Source organism: Myotis yumanensis, unplaced genomic scaffold (assembly GCF_028538775.1).
Source record: "Myotis yumanensis isolate MYYU_CA2020_CCGP unplaced genomic scaffold, mMyoYum1.0.hap1 SCAF_2, whole genome shotgun sequence".
Classification (NCBI taxonomy): Eukaryota; Metazoa; Chordata; class Mammalia; order Chiroptera; family Vespertilionidae; genus Myotis; species Myotis yumanensis.
Genome location: NW_027223753.1, coordinates 205,522,514 through 205,547,325, shown reverse-complemented (window position 1 = coordinate 205,547,325; position 24,812 = coordinate 205,522,514). Strand labels below are relative to the sequence as shown.

At 41.6% G+C, this 24,812-nt stretch overlaps 1 protein-coding gene across 7 annotated transcripts in view; it reads left to right on the top strand.

Moving 5' to 3' along the window:
• The window catches only part of APP (amyloid beta precursor protein), a 216,281-nt gene that overhangs the window by 48,088 nt on the left and 143,381 nt on the right, over window positions 1-24,812 (top strand). For all 7 annotated transcript variants that reach the window (XM_070407007.1, XM_070407006.1, XM_070407005.1 and 4 more), the window contains exon 2: window positions 8,937-9,104. In XM_070407007.1, the coding sequence (XP_070263108.1) occupies window positions 8,937-9,104 (168 nt within the window). The remainder of the gene's footprint in view (window positions 1-8,936; window positions 9,105-24,812) is intronic.

Sequence of the window (24,812 nt, the reverse complement as noted above, 5' to 3'; positions counted from 1 at the left end):
TAGATGTGGAGATGATTTATCTTGATTCTTCTGAGAGTCAAATGAGATAATGAAGGGAAAGGCCTAGGGAGACACTTCGATTTTTGCCCTTAATTCTTTTCCTAATTTTGTGTTCACAAGGTCAAGGCTGAAGAGATATAGCAACATTGAGAAAAGCAAAACAGTATAAAGATGATGCTATTGTATGTTTTTGCATGGTGACTATATGAAACATGCTAATAAAACTTATAATGAAACAAATAAGCCATTTCTACATCAATGATGTTGAAAGACTGTTACCAAGAGCACATTAGGCCCATTTTACATGGGATAGTCCACATATCCCATATAATAAAAGGCTAATATGCAAATAGACCGAACAGTGGAACAACCAAACAACCGGTTGCTGTGATGTGTGCTGACCACCAGAGGGTGTGCACAGAACATGGCGGCGTTGGCAGCAGGCGGCAGAGCGCAGAACATGGCGGGTGTTGGCCGTGGTGGGATGGTGGAGCAGGTGGCCGGGTGCGCCAGACCAAGGAGGGGTGCCAGTTGCTGTCATCGGGGCAGTCCTCTGGTGGTTACTGAAAATTCTTTGCTCCCGCACACCGCGGTCCCGCCCAGTGCTTGCACCTGCTTCCGGTGCCAGCCCCGCTCACACCCGCTGCTGGCACCCAGTGCTGGCCCCAATCGCCCCTCAGGGCTTCTCCACCTCCCCCTGCTCCTGAGGGGTGATCCTGCACCCACTGCTGGCGCCGGCCCTGCTCGCACCTGCAGCCAGTGCTGGAGACGTCGCTCACACCCTCTGCCTACGCCAGGCGCGGTCCCAATCACTCAGTGCTGTCAGTGGGTGCGAACTGCAGCTGCTGGCCCTGATCAGCCCTGAGGGCTTCTCCACCTCCCCTGCTCCTGAGGGGCAATCGGGGCAGCAGCTGCCACTCACACCTGCTGATGGCGCCAGCCCCAATGGCTCTGCTCCGGCAGTGAGAGTGGGGCCATTGCCATCAGAGTGTGGGAGCGGCTGCGGCGGCAGTGGCGGCAGTGGCGGCGGTGATGGGAGCAGGGAGCAGGGCTGCCGGCAGACAGGGGCCCAGGGCCATGGCAGAAGGGGCCGGGCGGGGGTGCGGAGGATGGGCCAAGATCTGCCCTTGTGCCCACCACAGCCTTGTGGCCCACAGTTCCTTTCAAGGTGCACAAATTCATGCACTGGGCTCCTAATAGGTAACTAATTTCATGAATGTTGAATAACAAGGGCTTCTCTTGAAAGAACTCTTGATTTCCTACTGGGCATCAGCAGCAAGAATTATTTACCAGCTTTGTTATGAGATAGAAGGAGTTTGGGGTCTTTAGAAAACCTACCTTTGAAAAGAAAGAAATGCTTGATATTATCAAATGACAAAACTAAAACAATTTAATAATGACTTTGTTATTCAGGGGGAAATGATCCCTGGGTTGGGGGCGTACAGTGCCTCACAGCAGTAGAGTCTTATTCCCAGGGATTTGGGACAAGAGCAAGATTTATAGAACATTAGGAGAGACAAGGAGGAAAGTGGTATGATTGGCTAAGAGGTCAGGGGTTGTATCACGAGGCTAGCAGGTCCTGTTCTCTAGGGTAAGGTGAGTTAGCCAGCGTTGAATTTGAGAATTGTGATTGGTGTGTGTTGGGTTTCCTTGCCAGGTCTTTCCTGTAAGGGCAAGCTGACTTAGGTTGAGATTTGTGATGTGGGCCAGGCCACTGGGGAAGCCTCGATGTGTGGGTCCCCATGTAAGAATTAACTTTTTAAAAAATATATTTTTATTGATTTCAGATTGGGAGAGGGAGAGAGAGATAGACACATCAATGATGAGAATCATTGATTGGCTGCCTCCTGCATGCCCCCTTACTGGGGATCAAGCTCACAACCCGGCATGTGCCCTTGACCTGAATTGAACCCAGGACCCTTCAGTTCGCAGGCTCTATCCACTGAGCCAAACAAGCTAGGGCTAAGAATTAACTTTTATCAATATCAGCAGAGGCCAAGTATTCATCAAGGAGCGAGAATTTGTCATTTGAAGCCAGGTCAACAGTGGCAAATTTCGAGGAGTGAAATATGTGGATTAGTTCTCTGAAAGGAATTTTTTTCTCTCTTTACTCACTTTTGTGGCAAATCTTTTTAGCCTGCAATTTGAGCTCTGAAATAATCATGCAATAGTGGATGTGAGGAACTTGGCCAACTGCACAGAAGTAAATTAAAACTGTGTATAGTTTCAGTAACTACATTTAATTTTTCTGTATGCTTTGACTAGCTTCTTCATCCTTCCTCACCACAAACACACACACACACACACACACACACGCTCGGGCAAAACTTTGGAAAATTGCAATTTTTTGTTAATTTCAGAGTTAGCCTGGTCACGTCAATAACACCCTTGACAGAGGTCCAACTCCACCCTCGGCCTCTTCATAACTGTGTGGCCTTGGCCAGGTCCTTCCCAGAGCCTTTTCCTTCCCAGACTTGGGATGGATGATTTTACAGATTCTTCCAGTCCTGTGATTCTAATTTTAATGTGAGCTCTCCTCTGAGATAAAATGGTCAGTTGCAGATGTTCTGATTCTGCTTAAGATTTGTTTTTGGTGTGTTTTTTGGCACTAACAGGAAAACTGCACAAAGTCTTTTTCTTTACAGAATGAACATTTGTTTATGTTAAGCATTATGTGATGCTTACTTGCGTCCCTCTTGAAAAGAGTTCACTCTCAAATCAGTTCATTACGTGGAAAATGGAAAAGTTGCTTTCCAATGGAGTTGAACAGCATTTTTGTGGGCTGTCATTGAATCGTGCCCAGGTTAGGGCAAACCTGTCTTTATTGGAGGAAACCGCAGATGTGATAGAAATAGTATCACTGTGCTTTTTAAAGAGATGCTATACAAGCATCCGATCCGGGGAAATTGTGAACTGATTAAAAAGGACCAAAATCCCCCTTCTATGAGGCCAGCTATTCAGACCAGGGAGAAGTCTGTTGAAATGCAGAAACCAGGTGGTTTTCATTAGCTACAAACCTTAAAATCACATAAATCCACGGGTGCAAGTAAGCTATGGATCTGCGCCTCCTCCTTGCAAAGGGAGACTTTTCAGCCAGGGAAACAGAGAGCTCCTTGTTCCCTTTCCCTTTTAGTTGGGCTTGTTCGGGGAGGAATGCGGCCAAGCCTGCTCTATAAGGAATTTTGATCTCCTTGATGATAATAAAGAGAAACTTTTGGGGGAAAGGGAACACCCAGTTTGAAAGACAGCAGGAGAAGCTGGTGTTGCACTTGTAAATTGCAGCAATTTCATCTGTAGGTTTCCTAGTTCATCTCTGCAGATTGGCCTAGATTCGGTCTATATGTTTATTTTCCTTTCCCCTTGAGCCTCTTTAAAGGCCTTTTTTAGCCTAACTTGCTTTGGGAAGTCCATTTCACTTCTCTGCTTACTCTATTTATGTATTGTGACCTTAAAATATTTTTCTGGTAGCAGAGGACTATTTTTAAAAGCTTTGCAGCATTATTGGGTGCAATATTTACATCTCTGTAGTTCAGAACATTCTGTAAATAGCCCCTTGGTTCTGAGGCGATGTGTGGACGCTCCATTGTTGGAGCCCGTTATTTTGTTCATTGTCTCAGAACACTGTTTTCCCATGGGAAAAAGCATCTCTGGTCTCATGATGTCAGTGCAAAGTCATCCAATGTTACAAGAATTATCTTCATCTTTGGTCTCTCAGAAATGCATAGACCATGACTGGCCGGTTCGACCAGGGTTCAATCTTTTAGGTGGTGTCTCAGATTTCTGCCAAGTAACCTTACGTTACCTTAGATAGTGTTAAGATGAAAACAAAATTAACTCTAATAGTTATTTAAGGGGTTATAGTTCCCATCTACTAGAGCTTTTGTATTTCTTCTCAACCGAAAAGGGAAATGCTTTTTAAAAGTTAGAAATAATTATCTTTAAGATGACTTTGACAGAGTATGCATTTTCACCGGCAGCAAGTAACGTAAACTAGGACCCAAAGATTTTAGTTGTAGGAGTGTCCATATTAACAGCTCCCAAATAGGGCCCTGTGTGTGACAATTAAGCCATTTCTTTGAGGAATCATTCGGGATGATTAAAAGGGATTTGATTAAACCTCTTGGGCCCTTGGATTGCTAAGTATTATTTCCTATATGATCACCTGGGCTGGTAATGGTTTCCTTCTGGCTCAATGCCAAAGAGTGGACTACTCCTAGAATCTAGGCTTTGTTTCTTAAATGGCTTAGCTGAGAAGCCGGTGGTCTATTTGTTTTCTTTTAATTAACGGAGCCAATAACACAACTGGGTTATGTTACTTAAAACATGGACATCTTTACAGGTGGCCTTCAGTAAAAATAGAAAAGCTTCCGGTTCAGTTTGTTATCTCACAGAAAATTGGTCTGATCTGATTGTATGCACATGGTGTTGGTTTGGGAAGGAATTTTTGCCTGATAATCATGTTTTTGTGATTTAAGTATTTATTTATGAAGGGCCTTTGTCATGTTAAGTGTAATAGATGTATACATATGACACATTTTTCAATTTCTAGTATAATAACTTGCTCTAATTATTGAGGAATCAAAGTTTGAACTATTAAATAATCTCCACTTTAAGAAAATCGGGCATGATAATGATCACCCTCTATACATTTATTTTTTATGGTTAATATTAGATAGCTTGTTGAAAACCCTAAAGGAACTGATGCATCTATGTTTGGGTTTGAACTCTTATTGGTAAAAATGAAGAGCTTGAGGCAGTTAAAGATGTTCTTTAGTAATATTGTTACCGGACTGAAGAGGTCCATTCACCTTCGAACATCACAGCCCAGTTAAATGCAAACAGGATTCTGCAGCAAAGAAAGGATACATTTATTAGTTGAGGGAATTGCACCAAGCCCTGAGACACAGATAACCTACTGTGCAAAGACCTGGCTCCCCAATGGCTTCCCGGGGGTGGGTTATATAGGGAGAAAAGCATTAATCGTGGTGGCTAAAGGATTGGGGTCCTGGGCTCTTGATTGGTTGGGTCCCGGGCAGAGAGTAGTTGAACTTTGTGTCAGATCCTGATGTCAGCCATGGCATTGTTCTCTCTGGTTTCATGAAGGTGTGGTCCCTAGGGTCCTTTCCCTTTCATGGGCTTGGAGCTGAAACACAGCTGAAGTCAAGCTGTTATGTTCAGTTTGACCAAAACTTAGCTTTTGTGGTCAACAGACCTGAGACTTTGTTCTTAAGACAGTTTGATACTGACCAGAGTCTGATGTCCTAAGGACTTAATGTTTAAGAAGGGTGTGGAGGGACAGGAAGGAGAAAGGGTCAGGGTAAAGAAATGGAGTTTCTGTGAGGTTACAGTATGATAGGGCTGTAATTCATTCGTTTGAAGAGATATGAAAAGGATTACCATTTGGTAGTTAGCATATACTAGTACAGACATGCAAACAGATGGCATTAAAATAACTGCAAAGTCAAGAAGAGGGAAGGATAACAAAGTAGAGAATGGAAAGAAGTTAGAAGTCAAAGTAGGAAAAATGATGTGTTTGTCAGGTAGGGTGACCAGTTGTCCCAGCTTGCCAGGGACTTTTAGTATGGAAAGTCTCACCTCCTGGCAAGTTTTCAGTCCCGGGCAACTGGAATGGCTGGTCATCCCTGTTGTCAGGTAGAGGACTTGGCATGGTTATTGCTTTGTTCTCAAAAGTATATCAATGTCTAGTATGTGTTGTCTACTCAGACGAACTGAATGAAGAAAGAAATATTGGCTGCTGCCATTTTTGTTGTTGTTGATATATCAGGGTTGCCTCTCTGCAGCGAGAAGTTAAAGAATGAGATCACCAAGACTTTTTCATTAAAATAGGTAAAGGAGAAGCGATGGCCCGATCTTTAGGACTTCTCTAGGCTGTGAATTGGAGGACTGCAAGTTAGTGATGAGATCATCAGAGCCAAGTAACAAGAGCCAGGATATTTCTTTCTGTCAGAACAGACATCCAAGGAAGAATTCGTTTACGGCAAAGGAGTTGAAAAGTGACAGGTCCTGAAGAAAGACCTTGTTTGGTTTCTCAGACAGGAAGTCATGTGTAACCTTGGAGAAAGCCGTTTAAATGGTGGGAATGTAAACCAGATTATAGGGGGTTTATGAAGCAGGTTAGAAAGTGGTAACAATGAGTGTTTATTTAAGTCAGCAGCTGGTTTAATTGAAAGAAAATGGAAGGAGGTTCCTCTGGAGCAGGGATTAACAAATTGTGGCCCACTGGCCACAGCTGGCCTATGGCCTGTTTTGTAAATAACATTTGATTGTAAAACAGTCACGCTCATTTTGCATATGCTCTGAGGCTGCTTTTGCATGGTCACAACAGAGACTGTCTGGCTCACAAAACCTAAAATATTTACTATCTGGTCCTTTGTAGAAAAAAAAATGGCTGACCTCTTGCTCCAGAGATTAAATAGAATGAAGGCAAGTTTGATTTTTTTTTTTTTCAAGAGGAGCCCTAACTGGTTTGGCTCAGTGGATAGAGCATCGGCATGTGGACTCAAGGGTCCCAGGTTGGATTCCGGTCAAGGGCATGTACCTTGGTTGCAGGCATATCCCCAGTGGGGAGTGTGGAGGAGGCAGCTGATGGATGTTTCTCTCTCATCAATGTTTCTAACTCTCTACCTTTCTCTCCCTCTCCCTTCCTCTCTGAAATCAAATAAAAAAATATTTAAGCCCTAACCGGTTTGGCTCAGCGGATGGAGTGTCAGCCTGCGGACTCAAGGGTCCCAGGTTCGATTCCGGTCAAGGGCATGTACCTTGGTTGCGGGCACATCCCAAGTAGGGAGTGTGCAGGAGGCAGCTGATGGATGTTTCTCTCTCATCGATGTTTCTAACTCTCTATCACTCTCCCCTCCTCTCTGTAAAAAATCAATAAAATATATTTTAAAAAAATATCTAAAACATTTTTTGACAAAATTCATATTCTGATTTTTAGGATCAAGGCATTGGATTCCCTCTCACTTCCTCAGGAAAGCTGTTAAAACTTCAGTGTATAGAGCATTCTGCTCAGGCTGCTTCTTTGCACCCATTGGAGAATGAGCCTCTCCATTTCTGGCTTGGGAATTGTAGGAGTTGTCAAGAGACCCAAATTGGGAACTTGAGGGGTCCCAGAGATTCCTGCTGACAATCTGATACTGTGGCCTCACTGATAGTGATCATCTGGCAATGGAGGGGAAAAGTTTTGTTAATAGAATATGATTCACAAAGTGGAATTAGAAATGGAGAAAATGTTACCTGGAATGTGGTTTTAGAGATTTTGCCCAGAGTTTTTGCATGCTGGTCAGGGCTGAGTCTCAGCTGGGTTTAGGGCCAGATTTTTTTAAAGGAAGTAAATCCTCTGTTGCGGTTGCACAAAAAAACATATGCAGATGACCAACGTGGACAGATGTGTGATCTATTTTTACATTTCTGTGGGAAGAAATGTCAGGAAGCCGTTTTTGTTATTTTGTGTTGGTTTTGTGTGTGTGTGTGTGTGTGTGTGTGTGTGTGTGTGGTGTTTTTTTTAACTGAAATCTCTCAGTGCTATTTTATGGGGTGGTTTTCTTCCCGTGAACAATTTTTAGAAGTGATACAAGTTATTGTAGGATCACCCAGCTCTTTACCACAGAACGGCTTTTGTTGGAAGTCACCCCTTCCTGCCGTGGATGTCACACATGTCCTCAGCAGCTGGCGTTAACAAGGGAGGAATTATTTTACTAAATGTGCCTTGTGATTCCTTGGTTCCGAATAGCACTTTCACTCCTGGGGGGTTAATTTTCATCTCTGGCTGATTGTTTTTCCTTTTAAGATACCAGAACCTATGAAGTGAGGTAGTACAGGTATTTTTATTACTTCCCTTTTCCCTTTTAAAAATATTTACATGAAGGGGATACCTATGGGCAGAAGGGTTGGAAATACAGAAGGGCACCTTTTTCAAAGTTCCTTTCCTGAAATGCTACCCTGCCTGTGGTAAGAATGCCTGAGGCCCATCAGAGCTTACTGCACAGCTGGTGGGCGCTGTGCTGGGCTCTGAGGAAGACCTGTGCCTGCTTGCACTGTGGTTGGGAGGATGGGACCAGCATCCTTAACATACTCAAGAGCTGAGGCAGTGTTAACAAGGAAATGTCGCAGGGGGGAAAATATGGGTGAAGGGCCAACATACTCAGTCACATTTGGGCATGGGAAGAAAAAAAAACACAGTAGTTTTTCTGTTCAAAAAATTATAATGGAGGGTGGCCAGCATGGCTCAGTGCTTGAATGTCAACCTATGAACCAGGAGGTCACTGTTCAATTCCTGGTCAGGGCACATGCCCGGGTTCTGGGCTTGATCCCCAGTATGAGGTGTGCAGGAGGCAGCCAGTCAATGATTCTCTCTGATCATTGATGTTCCTATCTCTCCCTCTCTGAAATCAATAATAAACAGATACTTTAAAAAAATTATAAAGGGGTCATTTGCTAACTAATAGTGCACACTACCATTGTGCCTTCAGCTCTAGGAGCTGAGTCAGTGCATTGTTCTTTGTGTGAGCCAGGTGGAGGTCATGGTGAGAATATGGCTTCCTCTAGAGTGGGTATATTTATTTCAGAAAAAAATCTTATTTTATTGTCAGAACCTTGCAGGAGGCACCACGAGATCTGCCAGGGGAAAATGTAGAAACAAATATGTAAACTTTTCAATGAATACTTTCCTCTCAGTATTACTAATTTCTCCACTTACTGTAAAAGAAAAAAAAAAGCACTGTATTACAGGAGGTTGGAGATGTATGTAGCATGCACATAATTAACTTCAAGGAATGCTGAAGGCGGGGCTAATTCACAACGGAGAATTGGCAAGGATAGAACTATTCTTGCTTTGGTTGCCTAGTCCCGCGTTCCCCGGCATCTCACCCCCAGAACCGTGGATTGCCATAACTAACCCAAACCTATTTTTCCAGGTGCCCACTGATGGCAATGCCGGCCTGCTGGCGGAACCCCAGGTCGCCATGTTTTGCGGCAAACTGAACATGCACATGAATGTGCAGAATGGGAAGTGGGAATCGGATCCATCGGGGACCAAGACCTGCATCGGCACCAAGGAGGGCATCCTGCAGTACTGCCAGGAGGTGAGTCCCGCCGGCGGCACGCTGGACCTCCTGCCTTTACTGTTTTTGGCATTAAATATTGGTATTTTAGCTCTCACAGTGGAAAATCTTTGTTCCTGATGATTTACTCTCCTATAAGCATAAATGTTTTTAAAAAGAGTATCATACTCCGGCCACTAATAAACCAACTGTGTAAAATGTAAGATATCTCGGTACATCCTTTTACCTTTAGTGTATCTCAGTACAGGTGCTCAAACTATTGTGTGTAAAAGTGACTAGAATTACGTTTATTTAGATTACCATCTTGATATATTTTAGTTCCTTTATTTCTGCGTGTGTTCAGTTTTTCCCTCCTTATTCATTTTACTCTGAAAACAGAAAATGTTTACAGTGTTAAAACATTGAAACTCTAAATAGTTATGCTCAGAAACATCATTTGCCACCCAACTTCTATTGATTAACATTTTCATTCTTTGATTCATCCTTCTTGCAAAAGAGAATTTTCATTTTTATTTATTTATTTATTTTTTATTAAAAAGGGCAACTTACAGAAAGCACTGTTCTGTCTGCACTTTGCTTTGTTGACTTAACTTTGGTAAGTTAAGAGGTCTTCACCCATCAGGATCTCTATCCCTTGTGCAATTCTTCCTCGTCTCCTTGTTGTTTTTGTTCAGGGTGCTCCTTCCTTATTAATTCAGTTTAAAATACGTGGAGTCCCAGGCATTTTACTCCCCATTCACTAGACCAGTGGTTCTCAACCTTCCTAATGCCTCGACCCTTTAATACAGTTCCTCATGTTGTGGTGACCCCCAACCATAAAATTATTTTCGTTGCTACTTCATAACCGTAATTTTGCTACTGTTATGAATCGTAATGTAAATATGCTACTGTTATGAACCGTAATTTTGCTACTGTTATGAATCGTAATGTCGATATGCAGGATGTATTTTCATTGTTACAAATTGAACATAATTAAAGCATAGTGATTAACCGCAAAAACAATATGTAATTATATATTCAATATGTGTTTTCCGATGGTCTTAGGCGACCCCTGTGAAAGGGTCGTTCGACCCCCAAAGGGGTCGCGACCCACAGGTTGAGAACCGCTGCACTAGACACTTGCCTATTCTAGGATATGTGTGTTTTATAACATATATTCTTCTCATTTGGCAAATCCAAGGTCAGTGGTTGTTGATCTTTCGGATAGCAATGTCAGTGGAATAGAAGTCCAGTTGCTGTAGGTGACAGAAAGAATGCGTGAATGGATAGTGAAGACATATGTGGATTCTTTGAGGAAAAAACTGGAAACCAAGAGTTTGAGGGCAGTTCAAGGAAAGGGGAAAGGCTTGGTGTTTTGTTGTATCTTTGTTTTTTTAAAGGGAAGGAACTTAAGTCAAAGGAAACTTAAACCAAACTGTGAGAAGGGTGGCTGTCCATCAAAAGAAAACTAGGCTCAGGTATCTAGGGAGAAATGGGATCCATTGATGAGCTGAGTCTTGGAAAAGAGGGGAGAATAGTGGGTTGATTCACCAGCTTATGTTTGCCAGATGCTGGAAGTTCACTCAGCATCTTACACATGGAGAATAGTTCGTACCGCAGATGGGAAGGATCTTGGGGTGGGGGTAGCTTATAGAATTTTAATGAAGACATCTAGAAGCTGGTTCCTCCGATGTTAGACCTGAGCCTCGGTGCTGCCTGGGGTTTCTCTATCAGGCTCTCTCTTGTTCTCTGCTTGTCCTTTCACCCTGACATTCGTTCACCTCTTGCAGAGATGAGCTTTCTCGAGGAGGCCAGGCCAGGTGGCAGCCAGGAGCTCTGGGCAGGTGTCATCCTTGCTTGGCTTCCCAACTGCATTATGTGCATTAACACTCCAAGGAGGGATTCTGGTTGGCCCTGCTTTGGGTCACACATCTACCTTTGGCATCAGTACTGGGACTGGCCTGTGTTGGCCAGGTGGGTGTGTGGCCTGTTTGACAGGTAGACCTGAGCCACATGGTGTGGGGAGAGGGGCTCTTGACAGAAAGTGGATGAAGATGGCATGGGGCAACATAAAAATATGACCCCGTCCAACACAGTGAGCTTAGAAACACACAGTGTGTTAGAAAAGCTTTATGAATTGGAGAGTGGGTAGCTGAGGACATGTATGGTGCCTCCTTATTTTAACCAGCTTTGGGGAAAGTATGTGTGTGGGGAAGGGGAGGGAATAGATGTTTGCTCAAACAGTGTTTGACATTTTTTGTTGAATGTGCATCCTGAACTACTTAGAAGAACATTCCTTATTGATATATTAGGGTCTTCCTCCCACTTCCCACTCTATAGGTTTTCTGATATTTTTCTTTTATAATTAGATATACTGAATAGTTTTTGTTTATAAGATTGAATTTTATGTGCGTTGTTGGAAAACGTTTATGTTCTTTCATTCTTTTTTTTTAACTCCATGTTTTATTTTAGACAGTATTGATTGATTCCCTGTTAGAAAGCCACAGATAAAATGCACAAATTTTCTACCTCTTCATACGCGTTTTGTAAATTATATTACCTTCATATTTTCAATGTTGTAATATTATAATCTTTTCTCAAAAGTTCCCAAGAGATAGTTATAAGTTCTGTCTTTAACTGGATTCATTGTTTACAACCAATTCTTTCACCAAAGCATCTCTATTCCTATTACTTTTATTATTTACTTTTATTCCTCTTTTGTTTTTGAGGTCTGTCATCTTAGTTATTTCTAGAAGTTGCATTTTATCTGAAATTTAGCTCTGACCCAGCACTCACTAGTAGTCATTTTGAACTCATTTTTATTAAACAATGGTTTAATCGGATATAGAATTCCAGACTGATGAGCATTTTTGCACCATGAAGATATTTTCAACTTGTTCTGTCATCTATCATTGTGCGCATTCCTTTTTTAAAAAATGTACAGAAACCATGACTATTTATTACCATTTACAGTGCTACTCACTCACTGATTATTTTCCTCCCAATAGGGATGAGTAGGTTTTTTTCTCTACGTGCTCATTCAGTGCCTCTGTTTTAGAGGCAGCTGGCTGAGTCAGAGAGGCAGCTGTTCGCAGCCTGTGGACCTAGGACAAAAGAAACCAACTGAACTCATGACCGTGACCTCATTTTGACCTTTTGCTAACCAGTGTAACTCAGTGTTAAATTTGTTTTTTCAAAGGCTTGCCCATATAAGCTGCACATTGTATCTGTTAATGCTTAACTTGATATGATGTGTCAAATATTATTTTGATGAATTATCTAGTCTATCTTTGCAGCATCATGTTCCTCTCAATTTGTGTTCCTTGCTGTTATTTTTATGAATATTGTCAATTTGGCCCCCTGATTTCTCTTGTGCTATCATGAGTCAAGGTCAAAATTAAGGAGAAAAATTGAGTGTTTTACCTTTGTTCTTGGTTATAAACCCATATAAAGTTTTATTGAGAAGACAGTTCCAAGCTTAGGGTTTAAATTGAGTATTTGTTTAATCTTCATTTTACTCCAAATCCTCCAAATTCCAGGTGCCTTCTGTTTTCCCTCCCCCTTTTCTCCCCAGTAATAAGTTATACTTCTGCCCAGTCATCATTCAGATATTTGCCTTTCTTTGTATTTTTCTTTTTTATATTAGCACGGTCAGCACCATATGAGAACTTTCTTTTGTATCTTTATCAAATCTATATTGAAGACTGCTATGGACCGAATGCTTGTGCACCCCTCTCCCCCACCTTCCATGCCCAGTTCTTATATTGAAACCCTAACCTCTAACATGGTGATATTTGGAGTTGGAGCCTTTGGGTTAGGCGAGGTCATGAAGGTGGGGCCCTTATGATGGGATTAGTGCCCTTGTAAGAAGGGGCATCAGACTTTCAGAGAATTTGCTCTGTCTTGTCTCCCTGCTCACACAATGAGTTAATGTGAGGACACAGGAGAAGACTGCCATCTATCTTCCAGCCAGGAAGAGAGCTCTCACCGGAACCTGGTCATGCTTCCACCGTGATCTCAGACTTTTTCCTCTAGGATTAGAAGAAAATAAATTTCTGTTGCTTAAGCCACCCAATGTATGGTAATTTATTATGGCAACCAGAGCTACACTAGGACTTATCATGGTTTGTACAAGCAAAAGGATTACAGACCCAAGGTGTTGCTGAGAATAACTGTTTCTAGAGGTCATGCCTAACAAAGCATTTTATCTGAAACAGCTCTGACCCAGCACACACTAGTAGTCATTCATTTAGAAAGTGCTTGTGGATGGCCTCGTTGGCCTGGGGATTGCAGCAGAATGGGCCCTGAGAAAGCCTCCCCTCAAACAGAGTCGTGGTTTCCTTTTGCAGGGACTCTTTCTTCCCGTTCATGGAATTCTAAACAGATTTTTAGGCGAGAGTTGGGGAATGTTGGCCCATAGTCCAGATTTGCCCTCAGTTTATGTTTACCTATTTAAGATGTAAGTGCTATGATATACATTCAATAGTAGAGTGATGAACATGTACATGACTAAATATTCAGTTAAATATCCTACATAATAAAAGCCCAATATGCAAATTGTCCCCTCCACCGGGAGTTCAACCGGAAGTTCAGCCAGGGGGTGGGGCCGGCCGGCCAACTGCGGAAAGGGAGGTCCTGGCTGGCAACCACTAGGGACCCTACCCGTACACGAATTTCGTGACTAGGCCTCTAGTACTAAATAATCACTCAGTATGCTTTCTGAAAGTATTAAGCAAGCCCTAGATTGTTCTTCGTGTGATGCTGTGGTAATAGGTCCCATCGTGGGCTATTGATGAATTATGCCTTCAGCTGCTACCCTCTTGGTTGAACCCGAGACTAGCTTTAACCAGTAGGATGGAGTTGAGGTGACACTACTTCAGTTCTGGGTCTAAGCCTTAAAAAGTTCTAGAAGTTTCTCTTTTCATGCTCTGGAAGGGCAGTCATGTGGAGAAGCCCAAATGGGAGAGAATGGAGCCTCCCATCCATAGCCCTACCTGAGCTCCCAGCCAGCTGCCTGCACCAGCCACTTGGGCAGGGCCAGGTAATGCCTTCCTTGTAATGCTCTGGCTGACCACACCAGGCGAAGAAGAATTGCCCAGACAACCCAAGAACTGTGAGAAATTGTAAATTATTATGTAGTTGCTAGCTTTCAAGCTGGCTCCCAACAATCCTTGCCTCCCTCCCCGTATTCGTGTCCACGTGTAGTCTCCTTTCACACTGTGCGGGGCTGACATGTGTAATCAATGAGATATTACAGAAATGATGTTGTGTGTGACTTTTGAGGCTAATTCAGAAAAGACACATGGCTTCCACCTTGCATAACTCTTGCTGGGGCGGGAGCCAGCTGCCTGTCACGAGGACATCCCAGGGCACTGGGGAGATGTACATATGGTGAGGAACGGCCTCCTATCAGCAGCCAGTACCAGCTTGACAGGCGTGTGAATGAACCACTTGGAAGTGGATCCTGTAGCCTAGTCAAGGCTTCACGTGACTGTGGCCCAGGTCTTAACCGCATCCTTGTGAGAGCCTGGATCCCTCAATTAAGCCACTTCCAGACTTCTAACCCACCGAAATTGTGTACTCTAAGAAATATTTATCGTTTAAAGCCACTAAGTTTTGGGATAGTTTGTGTGCAATAAGAGAGAACCACAACAGACATTCCCTCAATTATTATTTTCCTCTGGGGTCCTTTAATAGAAAACAGCTCCTTTCCTCTGTTCTATACGAGATGCAGAAAGTGCTGCCATCATGAAAACAACTTGAAAATAACTATATAAATTATTCATCATTTAACAGCCTAAAGTGGCCACTTGCCTTAATGAACTGCTCTAGTACCCAAACATTGGTCTAAGGCACTAGTAGTCTTATAAATAGAAATAGAATAAAACTAGGATAATATTCCATTGAAACATATTAAAACCTAGGGGGGAAATGAGAATCTTTAGCTTTTATTGTCCTTTTGAATGAAGTGAGATTTTTTTCCTTTTCTAAAAAACAGTTTTATTTAAACCACGATCTTTGGGATGAGAAAAGAAAAAAATTGAAATGTATTTTGTTTCTTCATCTAAAGAATCTTGTTTTTTCCCAAATTTAATTCAAGCAAATTTAGCAAATATTTACTGAGTGCATTCAGAAGAGTATTTTGTGTCACGTGTTGCTGAATGGTGGGGAGACACCACTCTTGACTCATGAGGAGCTTATATACATACACAACTAGATAAGTTGAAAAGAGGATTTAGAAAATGAAAAGGTGGAATGAGGCTGTAAAGCAGAGGGTCTTGATTATAAGTCTGGGGTTTTGCAGTCTGATTCTGGAGATAAGAAAGAGCTCCGATAAGGGGTTAATATCCAAAATACATAAAGAACTCATACACTCAGGAACAACACTTAAAAAATGGGCAGAGGACCTGGACAGACACTTCTCCCAAGAAGGCATACAAATGCCAACAGATCTATGAAAAGATGCTCAACTTCACAGCTGTTAGGAAATGCACATCCAAACTACGTTGCGATACCACCTCACACCTGTTAGGATGGCCATTATCAATAAGACAAGTGATATCAAGTGTTGGAAAGGCTGTGAAGAAAAGGAACCCTTATTCGCTGCTGCTGGTAATGTAAACTGGTACAGCCGTGATAGAAAACAGTATGGACGTCCTCAAAAAATTAAGAATAGAGTTACCATATGACCCAGCATCCCCTTTTCTGGGGTATCTACCTGAAACAGTCAGTCAGAAACAGTCAAGAACCATATGCTGTCACTCATATGTGGGATATAAAACTGAAAGCAACAAATGAACAAATAAGACAAATAAACAAAAACTCAGAGACACAGACAATAGTATGGTGGTTACCGGAGGGAAGGGGGTGGGGAGTAGTGAAGGGTAAAGGGGGTCAAATATATGGTGACAGGGAGATTTGACTTTGGGTGGTGGGCCCACACAATACAATATGCAGATGTGTATTATAGAATTGTACACTTGAACCCTAAATAATCTTATTAACCAATGTCACCCCAATACATTTAATAAAAAGGAAAAAAAGAGCTGTGACATTGTTTTTATCTGGTCATGACACTTTTAGAAGCATTAGCCTGAATTCAAGGATAGATTAGACTGGGGAGAGAAAGGAATTCAAATCTCAAGATGTTAGTGAGAAAAGGGATGTGAGAGAGCATCCTGTTTGTCCACCGCACGGTGTACCAGATGCTGTGACAAGGGAGCCCCTGGGGTCAAGTGCAATGAAGGGGAACATGGGCTTTGCTATCAGACAGACCTCCCTTCATATCCAGCCTTTGCTCTTTGACACCTGAGCAATCCAGAGAGCTGCCTCACCAATCGTAGACCTCCCTTTTTGATAGGAATACACAGGTGTAGATGTGACAAGTGTGTGTCGTACAAGTTAAAAATTGTCAAATTAATTGAGAAGTTGTTTGAGCCTCAGCACTGTTCTTTTTTTTTTTTTTTAAGGACAGAACTTAAAACACAGGCTCTGCCGCCCTCCTTATCCCTAACCTTCAGAGCACCCTGGGGTGAGGTAGGGGCTGGGAGCAGGTGTCCATGGCTCTGCTAACACACGGGGGAACAGCTCTCTGGGGGGACTTTGGAACAGGTTAAGCCTCAAGTGCTGGCAGAGATTTCCAGCTGGGAAAGAAAGAAGCGAATGTGGCTTGTTTATCATCCCTTCTATTAGCTGATGGGCATACTCTTTTTTTCCTAGTGTTTTTTTTTCCACAGCAAATAATATGTGTTTTCTGTTTCTTTAACCTTCTTGCTCTAAATGAACAGTTGTCTTTGTCTATAAATGAACAGGATCACCAGACAAAGCATACCAGCTTCTGAATAAAACAAAAACTGTCCATTTTGATGAGTGGAACAAAGCCATTTCCTTTGCCCAGCTTTCTACTCTTAAAATATATAACCGAACCTGGGACTCCCAGATAAGAATTGTTTCTCAACCTTATTTAAATTAAAATCATTTAAAAAACAAAGGACACATGCGATATTTCAATGTAACCAATTTCGAGGGCACACTGTCCACCTGAGGGCAGAAGCCGTACCCTTGGCCATTGTGATTTTGCTGTGTCTACCATCCACCTTTGTAGGCTTAAAATTGACAAAATACAGGCACAAAAACATGGTGGTTTGGGAAAGATTCAAAAATTCCTGTTAGGTGAAACAATTTTTGCATTGAGGAATTCAGCTACCTAATGTGAGAACAGATCTACTTTATGCATTAATGATCTGTATCAGTGGTCGGCAAACTCATTAGTCAACAGAGCCAAATATCAACAGTACAACGATTGAAATTTCTTTTGCGAGCCAAATTTTTTAAACTTAAACTATATAGGTAGGTACATTGTTATTAACTTAATTAGGGGACTCCTAAGACTTAGGAAGAGCCACACTCAAGGGGCCAAAGAGCCGCATGTGGCTCGAGAGCCGCAGTTTGCCAACCACGGATCTGTATAAAAATAGGAATTGCACAAATCACAGTATTTGGGGCTCAATGAGATAAAACCAGTTTGGACTTTCTTTTTTGCACAGTAATCATTTAATCAAATTACTGTTTGATTTAACATTTCTTCTTGTTATTACCTATCTCGTTCCTAAATGCATACTCAATTATTACAGATTTGCAGTCATACTATACTTTTATAATTGGCACTTTACTTAGAAATATAAGACAATTTGCATAAATTAACAGGGAATGAGAATCTAGGCTACACGTGCACACATCTGTTTGTGTTTTCACATTTGTGTCCTGCCCTATTTATTTTGGTGACACCCCTTCTCCCCACCAATTTGCTTTTACATTCAGCACTTTGGAATAAGAGTGTTATTAACCAGGTTCTTGGACAATCTTTTCCAAGTCTGAGTATAAATGTATGGATGGATGTACATGCACATTTATAGACAGTGTGAGGAACAAACCTGGGTCAGATTATTGGGAAATCAGCTAGTGCCCGAGTGCGGCATTTTCCGCCCTGGCTTTCGGCCCTCCTTGTGCAAGCACAGCACTGCTCACACGTCCCGTTATTACTCTTACGGTCGTGTTTCATCAGCTGCTCATTGCCTCTCAGCACCTCATTACATTGTAATCAGAGAATGTTTTCGGTTGGTTTCTACTTCTCTTTCTCAATTAAATTAGTCGTTCCGTTTCCAGTAGCCCTGACCATGAAAAGAATTTACATTGAAAACGGTTTGATAGGATTTTTTCTTTGCATTCCAGAAAATTTTAAAGAAGAAAGTTTGTCATTTTAATCCAGACACAGAGTTTGTTTTGTTTTAAAACCTATCCTTAATGGGCTCCTGGAGTGCTCAGAAATGGCTCCTCCTTTCACCAAGTCTCACCTCCATCAGTTTTGTCTTCTGTGAAATAGAGCGATCACCCACTGACAGAGGGTGACATGACTAACATGAAACATTTGCAATGATTCTGGCACATAGTAAACCCTCAATTATTATATGTTTTCTTTATCCTCCTCTTGAATATGTTTTTTGAAAAAGAAATTGGTCTGTAAAAGTTTTCAAAGGAAATGATCCTTTGTTTAGGCTACCTCTATACCATGTCGCTGCAGGGTTTTTGATTTTTTGTTTCATGTAAATGTTCATTCGTGCCAACTGCCATCATGTATATACAATTTGGATCTTGGTTGTTTCTGCTTTATTTTTTTCTGCCTGTAATGTAAATTTAGAAATTTGACTCTGTTTCAGCTGGGATGGTTTGTTGTTGTTTTTTACTTTAATTTTAAGCATCATGAAAGTACATAAACATTGTCTTGACTCTTTACTTTTCATTCTCTTTAATTCAAAATTCCAAGCCACATATACAAATTAGCAAGAATAGTCTAATGCCCCATGTACCTATCACTCCACTTCAGCAATGATCAAATCTGGTCACTGGCTCCTGGATCTGTCTGGAATGCAGTGCTTTTTCCTGCCTCCTTCAAGGTCAGCGTTATTTTGGACAAGAACCCTGTGCAGATGTGTAGCTCATCTCTTTTGCAGAGCTGTAAATTGACTATGATGAATGTTATTGACTTCTTACATATTTAGTGTCATTTTATTAATATTACATAATTGCTTGCACTTTTATTTAAAAGAAAAGAAACATCCTTGAGAACATGCTTAAAAATTGATTTCAAAAGTGGAAAGACTAGAAAGAACTATAAGTAAATTATTTTCAGAATTAGCAACAATTCCCAGGACCCTGACCATTAACTGTTTTCAGACTTTTCCTAGCCACATTTGATTTTGCGTTCTTGAAGTATCCTTGGTCTTTTGGAATATAGTTGTGTGTAAACAAGACTTTTGTCATTAATTCTTTATTCCACATGGCTTGTTTGCAAAAGGGACTACCTTAGTATAAGGGTTCCCCCATTTGCTCTTAATATTGGAAATAGAGGAAATTTTCTATAGAACTCTGACAACGTATGTCTTAAAGAAATAGTTTTCTATTTCTGCATATCTAACTACATGTTCTTGGCTTTCTTAAATATCATCAATTATTTTTCTTGCTATGCATATTTAACAACTTAAATGTCATCTTGTTGGAGATTAATATATTTCCAATTTGGATAGAAAAAGAGAGAAAAAGGACTTCGTAGATTTTTTAAAACTTGGAATGAAAATGTTCTGATGGTGATCAAGTTTTAAGGTATTTTTCTGTAATGGGCAAAACCACTTTAGGCTACCAGCTGCAGCCTCGGATACATTAGCTTTCCAAGATGAAGCATGTTTCTATGGCCAGAAGAGTAGGCGCTTTTCAGGTGCCTGGACCAACTGATGGGCCCTCTTAGCCTAAGTGAGAGACCGACTCTTAGTTCTTTCTAAGCCTCTTTCTCAGCTGTGTAATTATTAATATCAATCTGTAGCTTTTTACATAAAATGCTACTGTTTGAATAAGATGCCACATCATACTTGGGAATATAATATTGGAAGACATGAAGATGCTTGTTTTTTTTCTCAAAAGCTCATAATCTAACTCTAATATTATCCTATTTATATTATCTTATTTAGGAGAGACATTGATAATACCCAGTGGGAGATTAATATATAATGAATTTCCCTCCCATGATGCATTCTGAACTTTACCAGAAATATTCATTAAATAGTGATTAGGCACTTACTGTGCAATCTTAGTGTTGGCCATTATTGAGGGGAACACACAAATGAATCTCATGGTCCTGCCCTTTAAGGGGTGTATAGTTTGATAGGACACATAAAGTGTCAGAGATGGTAGAAAGTGGTCGGTGATCAGGGAAATGTGGTTGGATAAAATGCTTTGGATACAGAGATTGAAGGGATCCGGGAGGGTGTGTTAGTGAACCAGCATTTGAGCCAGGCCTTTTTCTAGGGTTTTGTTCAAAATAAAGCTACCAACGTGGCTTATGTTTAAAGGGGGGCTAATGAAGGGGACACACCATGCCTCCATGGATTAATAGGTAATCAGGCAGTCCCTGTCGATCCTCTGTCTTGTCTATCTGTCTCTGTTTCAGCTACTAGGCTCTCTCATCTTAGCTTCTTTCTCTGCACATCTTCCTAGTCTCCTGTGGTAGACCAGCTGATTCTTCCAGGTACCTTGTTCCCCTTCACACACCGGTTCAGAGATGCACCAGCTCTGGCCATGGCTTATCCTACCTGCCAGTCAGGTGTCCCCTCATCTAGCTGGAGCCTGTATATACTAGTCTAGAACTCTTTTTTAAAAGAATTATTTTATTGATTTCAAAGATGATGAGAGAGGGAGAGAGAGATAGAAACATCAGTGGTTGAAGAGAATCATTGATTGGCTGCCTCCTGCACACCCCCCACTGGGGACCGAGCCCGCAACCCAGGCATGTGCCCCAGACCGGAATTGAACCCGGGACCCCTTAGTCCACAGGCCAACTCTCTATCCACTGAGCAAACCAGCCAGAGCTAGTCTAGAACTCTTGAGGAAGAGAATGCAATTTACCGTTTGCTTTCCTTTGGCTGTAATCAGCCTTCTGGATGGAGCCGCAGAGTTCAAGTGCTCACTAATGAGTTCTCCTTCAGAGGGCTGGGGGCTGGGGCTCCATGGGAGGGAGAGGGGCTTGGCAGCCTTCTGAGAGCTTAAACCACAGGTAATGAATGTGGGGCACCAGAGGGAGGCAACGGGGTGCCAGATTGTGCTTTCCGCCCTTCAGGAAAGTGCATTTTCACTGGGAAGGCGGTGCAGCTATGTACTTAACACAAATGTGAGGCACACTGTGATAAATACCAGAAAGCATTCCTGAATGAGGAGAGAGGGATTCACATTACGGTACAGGGGAAGGAGTGGGTTTTTCCACGTGGGAGGATCCTAATGGGCTTGGTATGCACAGTGTGGTGTCATGTAAGGGTCTTAGGTGAGAACTCTTTTTTTAAAAAATTTTTTTGGAGCACATTGTATGGATCTAGTCGTGCAGCTGTAATTCAGGGAGATTTGTTGGAACTGAGGACAGTTTGCTTTTCAAGGAACTAAACAGGCCTCAAATTGCTGCTTCTTTATGTTTTTATTAATGTGTCTTGTGGTTACCTAAAGTCTATCCTATATAATAAAAGCCCAAATGGTGGAATGACCAGAACGACTGGTCGACCAGTTACTATGACATGCACTGACCACCAGGGGGCATATGCTCAACACAGGAGCTGCCCCCGGTGATCAGTGTACTCCCACAGTGGGAGCGCTGCTTGGCTGACTGGGATGAGCAGCGCTCCCACAGTGGGTTGATCCCTGCAGGCCATGTCCCCCACCAGTGCATGAATCCTGTGCACCAGGCCTCTAGTTTTTTAATAATCAAAGAAATCATTATTCATAATTGGGGTTAAAGAATTTTTTTGTTGGGGACATATTTTTATATTTCTGTACATATAACTACATGTTTTTGGCTTTCTTAAATGTCACTTTTTTGCAAATTAAATAGCTGAAGGAATTCATATCCTTACTTCCTTCCTATGTGATGATTTGAGATGCAGCCAAGAAAATATGAAACATTGAACTAATGCCTGTGATTAATTATGGTGAAAAGTCAGGGACTTACTACCACAAGCACGTTTGTGTATCTAATTATTTTAATCTTTACTCTTGTCTAAAACTATAAGCTCTGCTATTGTTTCAACATAAAGTGCTTATTTGTCTCTGGTCATATACTGGAGCTGCTTAATAAAAACAAGACAAAACACTAGGTATGTAGTACTTGGGATTTTCGTCAGAAACTTGACCATGACTTTTTCATTATGTTTTTTGTTCCGTTGTTTGTTTGTTTTCTGAGTTGGGGGCTGCTTGTGCCATGTGGTAATCACTTTGACCAACTGGGACTGGCTGCGTTCCAGGAGAAATTTTGTGACCTTGATTGTTGATGTTCCTCCCCCTTTCTAAGTAAACATGATGTCACAACAGCAAAACTGTATTATCTTTGGCAGATCCCAATGAATGACTTCTTATCTGTGAGTAACAGTAGGGGAGTCAGGGCTGCAGGTAAAGCAGGCACGGGATCCACGTGGTTCAGATTCTCTAATCTCCTCCATCTACATGTTACCAGTTGTCGCTGTCGGTGTTCTGGAGAGAGAAGTGGAAACACCGGAAATGACCCCTATGCCCTAGATTTTTGTGGTGGGAAATGAAGCAAATTCTGTATCTGGCTGGTCACTTCAGGAAGCTCCGGTCATCTCTGGGTGAGAGGCCCGATTGCTAGAAGATTAGCGCCAGAATGAATGACTGCTCTGTCACACCCCCTCTTACCCCAGGACACTGAGGATGGTTTGCAACGCAAACCAGAGATCCAGTTCTCCTCCTTATCAACTTGTACCCTACAAAGAGTCTGTGGTTTTGAGTTGGAAAGAAGAAAATGTGACTTGACTGCCTGCCACGGGGTTTATGGGAAACCGAGCGCTCCTGGGAAAATGCTCAGCAGGGTAGTATGTCTGTGAAGTGGCAGCTGGAACCCCTTTAGAAAAATGCAGTAACTCACCCTTTACGGCACATAAAGTCTTTTCCCTCAGGGCGAATTCTCTCGTGTCACAGAGTTTATGAGTCATGAGTGCTGCACTTTTGTGAGATAATAAACAAGGAAAGGTGGTGGGAGAGTTATATTCCTGTGCAAAGAACCACTTCACCTGTCCTCATAGAGAAAAAGGCCGTGGGGTTATTAAATGTTTAGTGGCATTTTGGAGTGGAGCATTATCTGAGCCTGAAATGCATGCATTGTAGTTGTGCTAAGATACTTATGTAGAAAGTAAAATTAAGGGAAGGTAGATTTTCCTTTGGGAGCTAAGTTACTGGCATTGTTTTTCTCTCTTTGTGTGTGTGTGTGTGTGTGTGTGTGTGTGTGTGTGTTCTCAAGCATATGCTTTCAACACTAAATTTACCCTATGCTACACTGATTGGTGCCTTATTTTTTTAAAATAGACTTTATGTTTTAATTTTTTAAAATAGACTAGAGTCTATTTTAGAGAAGTTTAGGTTCACAACAAAACGAGAGGAAGGTACAAGAGGTTTCCCACATACCCCCTGCCCCCCACACATGCACAGCCTTCCCCATTACCAACCTCCCCCACCAGAGTGGTACATTTGTTATTGCTGATGAACCTAAAAGTTCAGTTTACATTCGGGACCACTCTTGGTTGTACTTTCTGAGTTTGGGCTAATGTATGTGTTCACCATTACGGTACCATATGGAATAATTTCACTGCCCTAAAAATCCTCTGTGCTCCTTTTCATTCCTCCTCACCCCCTAACACCTGGCAACCACTGATATTTTACTATCCATAGTTTTGCCTTTTCCAGAATGTCATAGAGTTGGAATCCTATAGCATGGAGCCTTTTCAGATTGGCTTCTTTCACTAGTGATAGGCAGTTGTCGGGGAGAGGGACTTCCCCCTCCTACTCTTCTTGAGTCCCCTCAAGTCTCTTAATGCTTCTCTCTCTTCACTGGACTTCCCTGGCAAACCAGTATCTTGATGAAATGCAAGCTTTATGCAAGGGGAAACCCATTCTAGAAAGAAAGTTTTATGATTATATTTTCTTTCAAATATCTACTAATTATTAATCAATAAAAGTGGTTTGATATTTTACAAATATATCTTGGTTGATCCAAATGCTACATTTCATTCCAAGTGCCCAATAAACACCATGATGTACTGAGAACAGTAATCAAAGCAAAGGGCTGTAGCTAGTTATCAAGGGAAGAGATCCATAAATGCAATCTTTATCTAAATGATAGCCCAGATAACTGTTTGATAAGTTATCCTTCTGTAAATTACTTTGAATTAAAAGAAGGCTTTTTATATCGAAAGCTTGCTATGTGTCATAGCCTGTGTGTAAAATATTTGCCCAATTGGTAAGATATGGATGGGTTGAATTTCAGTGAAGGTAATATCTCCATGAATCTACTATATAATATTTATTTAAAACATTACAGAATACAATCCTCACACCAGTTTACTTTGCATTGAAAATGACCCCGTGCTTAAGAGAGGGTCCCCTCCCCATTTCTATTTTTATCTCCTCTGGAAAGATAATATTTTAAGCCTGAGTAGGTGCTCTAAAATACAAAAAGGCACATTGCTTAATGTTTGGAATGGAATGATTAGGTGCTTGTCTCTTGCATATTTTTCTTTACCCTGAATTGCTTAAGCTTGATTGGACATGCGCCTGCTTGAGTGTTGGGGGATAGAAAATAAATACACATCTATCAACAATTGAATCTAAAAATCAAAATAAATGAACAAGAAATCTAATGAACAAACT